The sequence below is a fragment of the Drosophila arizonae genome, chromosome 5 (genome assembly GCF_054131065.1).
Source record: "Drosophila arizonae isolate 15081-1271.41 chromosome 5, UAZ_ARI_1.0, whole genome shotgun sequence".
Classification (NCBI taxonomy): Eukaryota; Metazoa; Arthropoda; class Insecta; order Diptera; family Drosophilidae; genus Drosophila; species Drosophila arizonae.
The window spans coordinates 2339635-2353550 of NC_142925.1; the positions used below are offsets into that span (position 1 = coordinate 2339635).

Genomic DNA, 13916 nt, shown 5'->3' on the forward strand with positions numbered 1-13916 from the left:
ACCTCCACCTGAAGGTATTTACTCTCCCCAAGTTAGGGTATTTTGTAGGGTAAAGGGCCAACTGCGATAAAATAAAAGCAGCTCAAATGGTTGACAAAAAGACTTAAGAATGGCATCAAGAGGGGCGGGGGGGGGGGGGGGGGGGGGGGGGGGCTGTTGGTATTACTCACTTGCGTGCTAGTCTCTTTCTGATGCCCGCGAACATTTTGGTTGCTTCCTCTGTGACTGTGCTTTGTTTTGCTTTCCTTTTCTTTATTTTTATGGGTTTTCGCTCCACTTTTTGGATGCCTCCTTGGCAAGCGTCTTATTGTAAATTAAATTGCTGATTTCCGCTTGGACACACACATATACACACGCACGCACGCACAACCAAACCGTAGCCAAAAACAAAAAAAAAAGGGCCAAGCGCGGTTTCAAATTAATTAAAAAACGCGCGCGTGAAAAAGTCGCGCACAAAACGCTCACAAAACGCGCCCAAAACGCAGATGTCGCACAGTTGCTGAAGTTGTGATTGTTGCTGTTGTTGTTTAGTTGGTATCAGCAAATTGTTGCTGTTGTTGTTGTTGTTGTTGTTTCTGCTGCTGTTGTTGGCATTGAAACGCCTCATTGCAAGACAGAAATCAATTAAGCAAAGTAGCCGCAACGGCAGCTGCAACTGTTGTTGTTGCTTTTGTTTTTCCCCTTCTCTCGCTGGTCTTTTTTTCGACACGTTTTCGCTCGTTGTGCAATCAGTAGATTATTTCTCTCAGTGTGCGTTTTATTTATCCATTGAGCAATGGCTTGCTCATTTTTATACACTTGTAGAAATCAATAGTAAAAATTTTCTCGGCATTTCTCTACGCACACACATACCCTGGATTTGTGGCTGGGTGTGGGGGGATGGGCCTCAGTTATGATGCAGCTGAAACGAGAGAAATTCACACATTATTCACAAATATTCGCCGCAAAAGGGAATGCAAGAAAAAGAAAATTTAAAACTTGACAAAATATTTGACTTTCATAAAGATTATTTTCTTTCTTAATACTCTGCCTTGTGCATTGTGGAGAGTCTTATCGTTTGTGCCAGCTGTTTGTATTGACTTTTTACGACTACCAAAACTGTGTATTTTGTGTTTTCATTGTGAATTAAAAGCTAGCTTCTTAACATAATATTATCTAGGGATATTATATAAGACGAGTTATCTATAGAGTTCAAAGAGTGTGGTAAAGCGCTTTACAAATATGTCGATTGTATTTAGTTAGTTATATAGTTTACAGAGAAGGGATAATATCTCTGCGAATATATTCAAATTCTCAATCAGAACCAATATACTCTCTCTATAAATATGATGGAGAGTACAAGCATATCTTTTGTTTTTATTTACGTATGAGAATGGGAATGTTGTCAGCCATGCAGCCACGCAGCCACGCAGCACGTAGCACGCATCAAGCAGCATGCAACATATAGAAGCGATTTATATAATTGACGTGTCGAGTGACAAATTAAAAGGGCAACATAAATCGACTGCCTGGATATTGTGGCAATTGCGGTTAACATTGTGTGTGTGTGTGTGTGTGTGTGTGTGAAAAGTTGTGCATATATATGAATATGAAGAAAAATATATACACTTCAATTGTATATATACGAACAGCAAGATTAATGAGTTTTTAATTTGATGCAAGTAAGCGAAATTTGTGAAAGAATTAATGGTAAAATATGTGAAATTATTACAAAAGAAGCTTAAGAGCTACAAAAACTCTATAGCAGATACCGAGCCGCAAACATCAATCATAGCGCGTGTAATTAGAATTGCTTAAAAAAAGAGGGGCGTACCACAACAGACACTGATTCAGATTCGGATTGGGATTCCGAGTCTGATACACCACACACACACACAGCTACAGATGGAAATGCGTATACAAATACATTAACAGATGTAATTATGCACGGTTGCGCCCTAATGGGCCAAAGGGCGCATGCACTTGGCTCACAGGCACAGATGCAGATACACAGTTACACAGTTACACAGCTACATAGATACAAATGGTAGAACGAGCTACAGAGCAGAGGCAGCCAGCATGACAAAGAACATGTTTTTTTTTCTGTTTCCAGCCAGCGAGAGCGAGTCACAGCTCGATGCAGCAAGCGTGAAAGAAGAACAAACGCACGCTCGCAATTGTTGAGTGGAAAATGTATCTGTATCTGTAAATGTATCTGTAGCCGTAGCTGCTGCTGCTGCTGCTGCCGCTGCTGCCGCTGCTGCTGTTGTTGTATCTATTGAAGATTGCAACACGTACAATTCGTGCATACAACAAAAGCTGTCGCGGCCAATATTGACGAGGCCCCGCACTCGTACTCGCACCCCCCGCCCCGCCCCTCGTACGCCTCGATTCTATCTAGTTTTTCTTTTTGTTCCCATCCATGGTTCCGCTATTTTAGGTCGTTTCTCCCGGTTTTCCAGCAACGGAAACCTGCAACATACGATATGCTCCAGCGCGCGTGCAATTACCACCGCAAAACATCGCACAGCAATGCGAGATGCGGTTACTGCGTGAGCTACCAGCCCGGGGGCTGGGAGAGGGTCTATCAAGTGGGGAGGGAACGTTGGGAACTGGGCAGATGGGGCTGAGGCTGGGAAAGGCTTTGACAAAGTGAAATTCAAGTGGCCCACCGAAAATAGCTGTTGCATATTAAGTATAGTTGTTAGCACGCAACAATAGGTGAAATACAAATGTTCTTTAGACGTAATGCCACGGACTTACACAAGTCTTTGACACTTGTATGCACTGAGAAAAAAATATACCTATGAAATATTCGAAATATAAAATAAAAATATAATGTCACAAAGCTTTTTCTATATGTCTTGTTATATTTTAAATATACATTTATATTTTATATTTAGATTTCACATCACACTCTTCTCTCAGTGTAAAATATTGACAATTTCAACATTGAATATGAATAATTATACCATAGCAATTAGAAGTTTCCTTCCATCTTTTCTAGTTCTCTTTCAAATTAATGTTATTTAAATGCTGTTTCTCATTTTTCTCTCAGTGTATTATATGTATGTATGTATGTATATAAACATCCATCAGAAGTTTTCTCCCTTTTTTTATTCAAACTAATATTTAATACATTTATTTAAGTTTCATCATCATCGCATCACACTTTTCTCTCAGTGTACAACTCTGTCAACTTCAACTCGAAATTTATCATGAATATGAAAGCTAATCAGAACTTTCATTTCCTACTCTGTTAGCTGTCTGTCTGTCATTCGTTTGTTAAAGAGCTACACAGTTTTACTTGACACGCCATGCTTTTCTCTCAGTGCACATTTTTGATTACTTCACAAACAATCTTTTCGTTGGCTTGCTGCTAACGCCCACCCGTTCGTTTGGCATTCGGATTGAATAACAAAAGCGCTGTGGCATCTCCTTTTTGGAGTCGTTGATGGCGTCAATTGTGCAATGTGTCTACGGCTCAGTGTCCGGACCCGGGTGGTCAGACCCGGATTGGAGGCAGCACAATTCGCTTAACTGGCATGGAATTTGCATCAGTTGAACGCTATTCATAGAGCTGCACAAGTGGATTTTGTTGATGGCTACCCGGGATTATTATTATGATATTTATGACAGACTAACCTAACTGATTCCAACACAATGGGAGCACAATGGAAGCAAGAGAGAAATAGTGTAGCAGGGGGATTTGGGTGGGTGGATTGTAGTTGGATTATGCATGTTATACACAGTTGGCATATCTAATTCAAAGCGAAGCAAATATTTTCATTTAATTAAAAAAGGAGACGAATCGCGTTGATTACATTTAAAGTGAACGAAAATTGGGTGAATGGAAAGATACAGTGAGTGATAAATATACACATATATAGAAGGTTTTTGTACAATTTCTAATGTATAGAGATAATATGCACTAGATAAAATGGGTAGATAAGAGATCGATAGACGGAAATAAAAATATAGAAGGATAGAAATCTAAGAAGCTTGAAAGGTAGTCTAGATAAAATCCTGATTAGATAGACAAATAGATAGAAGTTTAAACAATTTGATTTCTAGGGAAAGATTGGAATATTGAAGTATAGACCGATAGATAAATCGAAATGAATAAGTAAATATACCGGGAAAGACTTATCATAGATGATAGGTTCTAATTTAATTTATATCCAATTTAACTAGACATCTCTCTCTCTCTCTCTCCCTCTCTCTCACTCTCTCTCACTCTCTCCCTCTGTCTCTTTTGATCTCCTCCTGCTACTAAATCTATTTACATTTTCATAACAATATTACTATTTAAGTTTTTGCTTAAATGTCCTTTAGGTTTTTTTATGCATTGCTTGGAGTTTAATTAAAATGTTTTAAGGTTTTCACAGCTCGAAGATGAAACTTTTGCCCGCAACTTTATTTGAAATAAAGTTTTGTTAAGCCACAGTTGTTACATTCGAGTTTTGGAATCTCAGCGATATTTCAATTTGTTTTTATTTCTTCAAACTGCGAGTGCAGACTTTAAGTTTGCTTTAAGCCATGCAAGTTGAGAATTTGAAATAGTTTTTGCGCAACTAATTGCCGTCTAAACTTGAGCGTTGCCTTTGGTAGAGTCTCTGCCGGCTTGGCTCAAGTTCAGGCTGTCATTCAGATCCCGCAGACAATCCGCTTTAGTCTGGCGCTGCGATTTAATTACAACTACAAGCCAATGGCCAGCGGTGCAGAGTGTTTAGTCCAATTTAGTTGCCATTTTAATTACAGCACAGTTTTCCTGCCGTTTTCCACTTAAAATGAATAACGAGGCAAGCAAACGCGTTGTGCAAATGTGCGAAATAAAAAATTTCATAACGTGAAATTAGCGCAAATAACTTGAATGCAAATGCAATTTGGGCACGTCGAACAGTTCGGGCCAAGAACCAACTGATGGATGTGCCTGCTCTCTCTATATATAAATGTATGCATAAATATATTTAAATGTGTGTATGTACAGTATCTGTCGGCTCATAAATGCAGCAGCTGCTGTTGCTTGAACGCAGACGAGCACGCATTTGAGTATTCATATTCAGATTCATACTCATAGCGCCCGTTTGTCTCAGGCGTTTTTATACTGCGAATCTATGGGGCATTTTGGGAAGGCAGGGTATACTGCTTGAGTGTGAGTGTATGCGACAGCCAGTGAAAGTCAGATATCTATAAAGTATAAATATGTACAGAGTATATAAATATATATACTAGTACTGCATCAGAATGGCGTTAGTCTAGTCTAGTCTTCTCAAATTGTACTTAAAGGTCCTAACTAAAATAAAGTTGACTTGAGCTAGTCTAATTTAGTTTTCTTAAATTGAACTTAAAGGCCTCAACTCAAGAACTAAAGAGTGTAGAGTAGAGAGCTTAGGGTATCTGCTCTATAAAAACAAAACTCTATTGAGAATAAAAATATTTAGAGAACTCGAATATTATTTTTATAGTACTCTAGGTAGAGTGTGTGACTGAGCAAGTATACCTCTTGATGGATCTCGAATTCTAGGGCAGCTCTCGGCGGTTCTCCCACTTATCCCACTGTTACCTATTTTACTTTGATTTATTTCACTTAAAATTCCATTGCATATAGTTTTTCTCTCAAACTAAACTCATAACAAACTACAACAATCATCTTCTAGGGTATCTGCTCTGCCACTTACGTCGCTCTTATGTGTTTTTAGCTGCGTCTGTTTGGTTTATAATTAAACCTAAAACGCACTCACGCACTCGCCACCGCCAGCCCATTTATGAATTTTGCCAATAATAAACAACAGCCAGCGATCCCCGTTTCAGTTATTAAAAGCGAGCCCCGCCCCCTGCTGCCACAGGCCCCACGACCCATTCCAGCTGCTGCTCTGGCTGTGGCTGCTGCTGCTGCTGCAGTTGCGTTTTTAGTGCTGACAGCAATTCGAAATGCAAATCTTTTTGCAGTTGTGCGTTTTTCTGCCGACTTTATGAGCTGCCTGAATATGAATATGAATATGTGTATATGTGTATGTGTATGTATATAAATATATGTATATATATTTATCCACTCAGCTGCTGTGAATGTGTCGCCAAGACGCGCGCCTCTGGTAAACAAAATAACATCGCTTGCCCCCACCCCCCTTCACCATATGCCACATGCCTCATGCCTCACGCCTTGTGACTCAAAAAGTCAACAAGTTAGAAAGCTGTGCCAAAGACTCGACGCATCTCCGACTTTGATATACCCGCAACTAATTGAATCAATGTGAAAAATGTTTACTTCAGCCAAACCGAATTGGGCATATTAATTCGCTCAACACACCTCCATGGTCACCTCTCAAGTTTACACGTCTCGCCCGCATCCAAAGCTCAGCTTATCATAAAGGTTGCCTAATTTCACAAAGTGTCTCATAAATGAACTCATTTTGTGCTTTGATCACACCTCCAAGCTGAGTTCATTTTGCGCCATTTGTATAACTTTTGTGCTTAGCTTATAAAAGAGCATATTAGATTGGCTTCAAAAAGGTTAAAAGGTTTCAGATTTGTGGAAATTTGATAGTTGCTGCTTTATATGGGCGGCTCTTTGGTGACTTTAGGTTGTAATTTTGAGGTGTTTAAATTTGTATAAATGAAATAAGCTGAAAGTACTAAGTATGTTAAATTTAGGCTAAAGCATATTAAATGCTTTTCGACTGTTTGTAGAAACTATAAAGTTGACGAATCATGTTGAGTCAGGTTTTGGGTATAATAGCATTTTAATCCAGCTAAAAACATAATTTAGTAAATCTTTGTTTTTAGGATATGTTGAATTCTACATATGAATAATGTCTAATCTCAGCTCTAGAGTTCCTTTACTTAGCTAATTTATTAACATCTAGAACCAAATTGGACATTCTTTCGTTGATAATAAATTCAAGGAAACTGATAGAGTTCTTAGTCTTAGATAAGTATTTGGTATATAAACTATAAGTTTTTCTTTAATACAGTCGAGTGTCCATAATTCATACCCCGCTAAATTGAAAAAAATCGATCCCCTTGAAAGAAATTTGTTCCCAATAATTCTCGAAAGTTTTATTTATTTATTTATTTATTTATTTTTTTTTCTACTAAGATTCTTCATTCTATAAAGTCAGTTCATTTCTTTTTTTTTTATCAAGCCAACTAATATGCCTGTTTTTTCTACATTCTCTGTAGGGCATTTCGAATGATCGCAGCGAATATCGAAAATGAGAACGCAAAATAAACAAATCATAAATCTGGGAAAATGTGCGCGACCAACGACCACCCAAAAGGGGCAACACGAACATCTTTTAGCTTGCATCACTGGTAAGTGTGTATGGCTGTATGGGTGTTTATATATATGTGTGTGTCTCGAGTGTTTGATTTTTTGCCAGTTTTGTTGCGCCGCAGAAGTTGTCAACGCTTTGGCTGAAATGCCATTTGGTTTAATTTTAATTGAGAATCTGTTTTGGATGCTGATGATGTGTCCAATTAGAGAGGCATAAATTCGTATGCAGGTGTGTCACACACACACACACACGCACGCATACACTGACAGGCATCCAGACTCATGTTTGTTTTTCCCCTTTACCACTTAATCGAATATTCAACTTTAGAAACTTTCAACAAAATAAAAACCGGCAATCAAATTTTTCCAAAAACAAATAACAAGCAAAGTTTTTGCTTAAAAGCTATCAAGTGGGTGGGTGGTGGTGTGGTTGGGCTGAGTTTTAGCAGTGGTTTAGTTGAGGCTCTTAAAGCAGTTCGGCTTGCCCACATGCCAATAAAGTGTCAATAAAATTGCGTGCTGAAAGTGGCACGTGAACTAGGTTTTTGGCACAATTTTGAACTTCATTGTTGACAAGTTTTCCGAACTACTGTAATTGACAGCAGAGGAAAAGGCTTGGGTTTTTAGAGGGCTATAAAAAGGATGTATAAATTCATAAGAGCGGAATAAAAATGAAATTTGTTTTGGCATAGAAAATGCCTAAACAGGCTAGAACGGGAGCTGGTTTGTCTAAAAAGCAAAAATATATGATGGTATATAAAATATATACACTGCGCGTCATCAGGTTAGCGCCCCCCCTTACACTCATTTTCTTTTACGTTTTTCTCTTTGCCTATTGCACGCAACTTCTTGTTTTTTTTTTTATTTCATTATCATCATATGAGATGTCTCTCATACCAAAAAAAAGCGCGAGTGAAAACCCGTTATGTTTTATTTTCTATTCTTTTCTATTTTCGCAAAAAATGTGTGCACTTATTTTGCGTCATCAGATTAGCGCCCCCAAATGCAATTGTAATTATCTTGCTTATTTTGGCAATTACACTCACCAAATTTTTTGTGAAGCTCAAAGCATTCAATATATTTATAGTATGGGTAAAGAAACAGTTTTATCTTTGGTTGAAAATCAAAGATTGAGGCATATTTTGAATGTAGACTATGCAACCATAAAATTGCTGAAAAAACAGGAAAAAACAGAAAACTAAGTGGCAATTTTCTTACAAATAGGGAAAACTATGGAAAAAACAATATAAGCGGCAATAATCAAGCGATTTCAGAAGGAAATAGAAGAGCATTAGTTCGGGAAGCTTCGAATTCCCATGAATCGACCACCAAGATTAGGGTTAAAATCAGTGTTAGGACGAGCTTATCAACGGTCCAAAGAGCAATAAGGAAAGTTAATTACCTAAAGAAACAGAATGTTAAAAAAAAGACCCCAGTCGATATGCTGAGAAAAGAAATACGCATTAATTTTGGCCGGGCGAACATGACGTGGTCTATCCAATGGCAGCATGTTGGCTTTTCTGATGAGAAAAATTGAATTTGGAAGGAACTGATGGCAAAATTTATTATATCCATGACCTACGCATAGAAGAACATAATTTGGAACGGTTTCCAAGCCGTTGCGGCGGGGTGGTGGTGTGGCATTGATGTAGGGTGCAATATCTTACTACAGCGCTTGTAAGCTTCAATTTTTGACATCGCGCATGAACGCATAGGACTATAACACCGTGTTTAAAACTGCTGTTCCGCATTTCTATAACCTGTCTGAAAACCGGCATTAGATTTCCCAGCATGATAATGCTCCAAATCCAAATCCAAATCCCTAAAGTCCTGGATTCAGGGCCAAAAAATTGATCTCATGGAGTGGCCACCATACTCACTCGACCTTAATATCATTGGAAACGTCTGGGGATGGTTGGTCAGGAAGTATATGAGTCCGGAAAGCATTATAGTACAAAAACAGAGTTAATCGAAGGTACTGAACACGCTTAGTCAACCATATCCTTGAATAATATTGAACAACTTTATAATTCCACTCCTAATCGAATTTTTGAAGTAATTTCAAACAAAAAACGGCACTACGCACTACTAATATTACTTAAAAATAATAATAGCTTAAAATACGGTGTTATTTTTGGTCATTAACTTAAATAAATTGAATTTAGCGCAGGGGGCGCTAATCTGATGACCAAATTTTTGTTACATGTTTTTTTGTACATTTTACAAAAAGAATTATTTAAAAATAATCCTTATTGTTACAGTAGCCATTCTTTTTGTATTTTAAAGATAAATAAATGTAGTATAATGTAAAAAAAATTTCAAAGATGGAGCTCTGATAGTTTAGATTTTATTTAGCTTTGAGGTTGAGTGTAAAGGGGGGCGCTAACCTGATGACGCGCAGTGTATGTACATATATATGAGGCTTCATGCTTAGCACATTTGAGAGAGACGATAGATAGATGGGTAAACAACTAGCTAGATAAACTAGCTACAAAGCTAAGACAATAATGACTTAATACAATATTTGTTTACCATTTTTGATAGATTAAAATTTTTGACTTGATATGAAATTTTATATATGAAAATAGTACTTGATATATCACTATTCAGTTTAAAGTTAGTCTTTAAGAGAAGATAATTAAAATTTATTTTTAGATATAGCAAACCAATTGAATAAATTGATCATGTATGTATTTATAGAAGTGAGTAGAGGAAAAATTAGTAAATACTAATGGGAAAATATAATAATATTAATTGAGTTTTTGAGGCAACTACGTGATAAGATTAAAGTTCTTATTGCAGCATAACTATTCACAGAGGAGAATTGGATAATCTTTTACTACACATTCATGCAGCATTTAAGTATAAGTTCAATAGTGACTTTTCCAAAAACAGTTCCATTTTTTATGCCCAAATTGATTTCAATTTCTATAAGTTCCCATAGCCCATGCCAACATTGTGCTCCAGCTGCGCTATAAATATATCTTTCATTTTAGACACACAAATTGACCATACTCAATCGACTATTGCAGCAACAACAACAACAACAACAAACAACAAGTAGACACACCCACTTAGCCAGAGTACAGTCAGTATATATAATCGACAGAGTGAAACAGCCCCCACCTGCTGCTGCCATTGTTATAAATCAGTTGGGCTCTTATCTAGACTAAATGGTTTTTATACCCTGAACCCATTGAAAATGGGAAATCAGGGTATAATGGTTTTGTGAAAAAGTATGTAACGGGCAGAAGGAGGCGTGGCAGACCCCACAAAGTATATATATTCTTGATCAGCGTGACGAGCTGAGTCGATATAGCCCTGTCCGTCTGTCCGTCCGTCCGTCCGTCCGTCCGTCCGTCCGTCCGTATGAGTGCGTCGATCTCAGAAGTTATAAGAGCTAGAGAGCTGAAATTTGGCATGCATACTCGTGAGTACCATACGCAGTACGAGTTTGCATTATTTTTTCGATAAATTGCCCGATAACTTTTTTATCGAGAATAATCGAAAAATTGATTTTGTTTTTTTAGCCTAATTTGAACATTTTTAGACCTGGAGTCTTCAAATTTGTGTTGTGTATAAAGTTAATCGATACAAAGATTTTGTAATTTACAGATTTGGGATGCCACGCCCCCTTCTCCCCCAATTTGTAAAAAACGCATTTCAAGTACTAGAGACTTGTGCTTTGGAATGTACACACATATTCACTATATGATTACACTCTGAAAGTTTCATGAAGATCGTACGTCTACAAAAGAAATTATTCGACAAATAAATTCTCATAATATTGCCCACACTGCAGCGCAGCCCAAGCGCAGTCGCTGCTTACTGCGCAGTTAGCAGAGCGCAGGCTTATGCGTGCGTGTGGATGCATCTGTATGTATGTGTGCATAAAAGAGGTGCAGAATAATTAGAATATCAGCTTAGAGGGTTCAGGGTATCTCCTAGTCGAGCAGTCTCGACTGGAGCCTTCTTACTTGTTTACTTTGGGCCGATAAAATTGCGCCCGTCAGCAAAAACTATGCCAAGGCAGCAGCCACCGAATCGCTGAGCCACTGAGCCAATGAGCCACCGAACCACCTCTCTATTAAGCCATAATGTATATGCCACAAATATATCTATATATATAACAAAGTGGATAAGTGGGCGTGGCCACAGACGCTCATTTGGCCGGCTTAGCACTGAAATCTGTAATTCGACTTTATTTGCCAGCCATAAAATTTCGGATGCTTCTGCTGCCTGCCGCCTGCCGCCTGGCGAGAGATAGAGCTACGTCTGCAACGGCATTTGCTTAAGTAATTAGCGTAAATATCAGAGCATAAACTGGCTTTTAGCTCTGGCATAGAACCACCTCAGGCTAGACGATTTGGTAGTGTATTTGCCTTTGGCTGTTTAAACATTGAGCTGCACAGTGAGGCAAGGTGTGAAAAATGAGCAGACTTTGAGATTGAAGTAATATGACCTGACGATGGTGATTTGGTGTCTATCTTATCAGCTAGACTTAGTTTTATGATTTTTTTAATAAAAATAAAACATTTGATTTGAGCTTTGCCTTTGATTTACTTCAACACCCCAATTCACTAACTTTGACTTTTCTCTAACCATATGAGTTCTTGTCACAAGTCAAACCCAAACATTAACTGAAACTTAATATCCTAGAATCTGCTCTACTCAAACTCTTAAGCTCTGTCGTTCGTCTACATTCTGAGTTTCTAGCAAAAGTTAAACTAAGTTACAGCCACATTCTCGTAGGCCCCAATAGAGTCTTGAGCGTGTCAGAAGTCTGTCTATAAGCTCTATTAATATGATTAGCCATGGCTAATGGACATCTGTGAAAAGCTAATTACCGAAAACACGTTAATTAAATTGCACAAATGACAGCCTATTGAGTGCTCGAGAGATGCTGTCAGCTCCTTCAAATAAGTTTGTTGTTTTCTTCCGTTTCTGTTTACGAGTGCCAAGTTTGATCCCCGAGGCGAATCGCACGCGGAAGTGTCTGTCCATAAGTGGAGAGACAACAGCCGTAGCATTGCCAAAAAAAAAAAAAAAAAAAAGAAGGCGAACTGACAACAGAAATACAAAAACAAAGTCTTAACACACATATCATTGGCTAAATCACTTAGACGTTAACCAGTCGGGCAACTTTTTGAGTCCGGCGAACCGAAACTGAAACTGAAAAGGCGACAAATGTTCTCTTGGCGAAATATCTGAAAACTTGGCCGATTATCAGCAACGCGATGATGATGTTTTGGTATGATATTTGGCTTTTGAATGGAAACCAGTTCGCCAGCCAAACACCTACACTGCGTATGAAAATATAGATAGCTAGATACATAGATAGAGAATTATGGCCACGCTCATATATGTAGTTGAAATTTCAATTGAACTCTTTGCGCCTAAACCGAAAAGGTGTCAAAGCTACAGCCTTGGCTTGTGCTTGTGCTTGTGCTCGAGCTGTGTTTTTTTGTGTTTCAAAATGTAAATGTAAAGAAATTACCATAAAATGCAAAACGTGCCCCGCCACAGCAACGCAGTTGCCAAAGAAACTGTTGGCCAACTAAACTAAACCGAAAGCTCGCACACTTGACTTTCATGGCTTTGAATATCCGAAAATTAGTGCGCGTCTCCAAATGCGTTTTTGGCTGGGGCCGAAGAGGCGTACACCCAAAAAAACAGACAAACAACACAAAACAACAACGAAAGTGTATCAAAACAAGCCACGATGGTTGTTGGTGGTAGTAGCCGACTAGGGTATACCCTGAAAGTAGTTGCTGCAACAAGTGACTAGACTAGAATATACCCTGACTATGAGCTGAGTTTGAAAGAAGTGCAGAATGCCTTAGATGTGTGATACTTTATGTAACAAATTATCTGAAAATGATCTAAATAGCATTCGTGTATCATATAAGCTGAAGTACTATCTGTGTCTTAGCTCACTTTACATACTAGATTAGACAGCTCTTAAAATCCTGGAGATTGATCTTAACGAGAAGAAGCATATCCTGAGGAAGTATCTAGCCTTGGGAATACCTTAAACCATATCCTTGGGTAGAACCTATTTTTGGAACATTAGACAGCTCTTAAAGTCCTGGAGATTGATCTTAACGAGAAGAAGCATATCCTTAGGAAGACTCTAGCCTTGGGAATACCTTAAACCATATCCTTGGGTAGAACCTAGTCTTGGAACATTTAACCATGGCATCACATATCTTCCCTCATATGACATATCTACTTTGACACAGATCCTAGACTATTTGACTTGGCAGCGCCCTGAACCTGGTGTTATGTTAGAAATATAAGATATGCTTTAAAGGTGTCACTATAGACTCGACATACCAAATTTTATATCTAAACTTCTAACAGTTCCATGCTCAAATATAATATGTAATATTCGCACATAACTTCATGCTATGAAAATGAAGGAAAGTTTTAGCCAAAAGGAAATGCATCAGTCATTGCAAATTTCCTGTTGCTCCACATAAATTTGAATGTCACTTCTCCAACTCTAATCGAGACAGACAGACTTGACTATCTGAACAAAATTTGTGCTGATTTGCTCTAATTATCTATCGGAAAGACGACCTTGGGTCTTGTCACAAATCCATGTCAATAGGTCATACCCTGCCTAAACATATTCTAACATTTTAGGGTATAGGCAGGC

At 38.1% G+C, this 13916-nt stretch overlaps 1 protein-coding gene and 1 long non-coding RNA gene across 5 annotated transcripts in view; one reads left to right on the forward strand and one right to left on the reverse strand.

Moving 5' to 3' along the window:
- The window catches only part of LOC108616354 (uncharacterized), a 67095-nt gene that overhangs the window by 47791 nt on the left and 5388 nt on the right, over nt 1–13916 (reverse strand). For all 4 annotated transcript variants that reach the window (XM_018011496.2, XM_018011494.2, XM_018011495.2 and 1 more), the window contains exon 2: nt 171–901. In XM_018011496.2, coding sequence (XP_017866985.2) covers nt 171–205 — 35 coding nt within the window. In that variant the 5' untranslated portion in view covers nt 206–901. The remainder of the gene's footprint in view (nt 1–170; nt 902–13916) is intronic.
- LOC149268367 (uncharacterized) overlaps nt 1–13916 on the forward strand; it is a 41160-nt gene that overhangs the window by 7073 nt on the left and 20171 nt on the right. The window contains exon 2 of the long non-coding RNA XR_016270420.1: nt 7162–7293. This is a non-coding gene — a long non-coding RNA (uncharacterized LOC149268367). The remainder of the gene's footprint in view (nt 1–7161; nt 7294–13916) is intronic.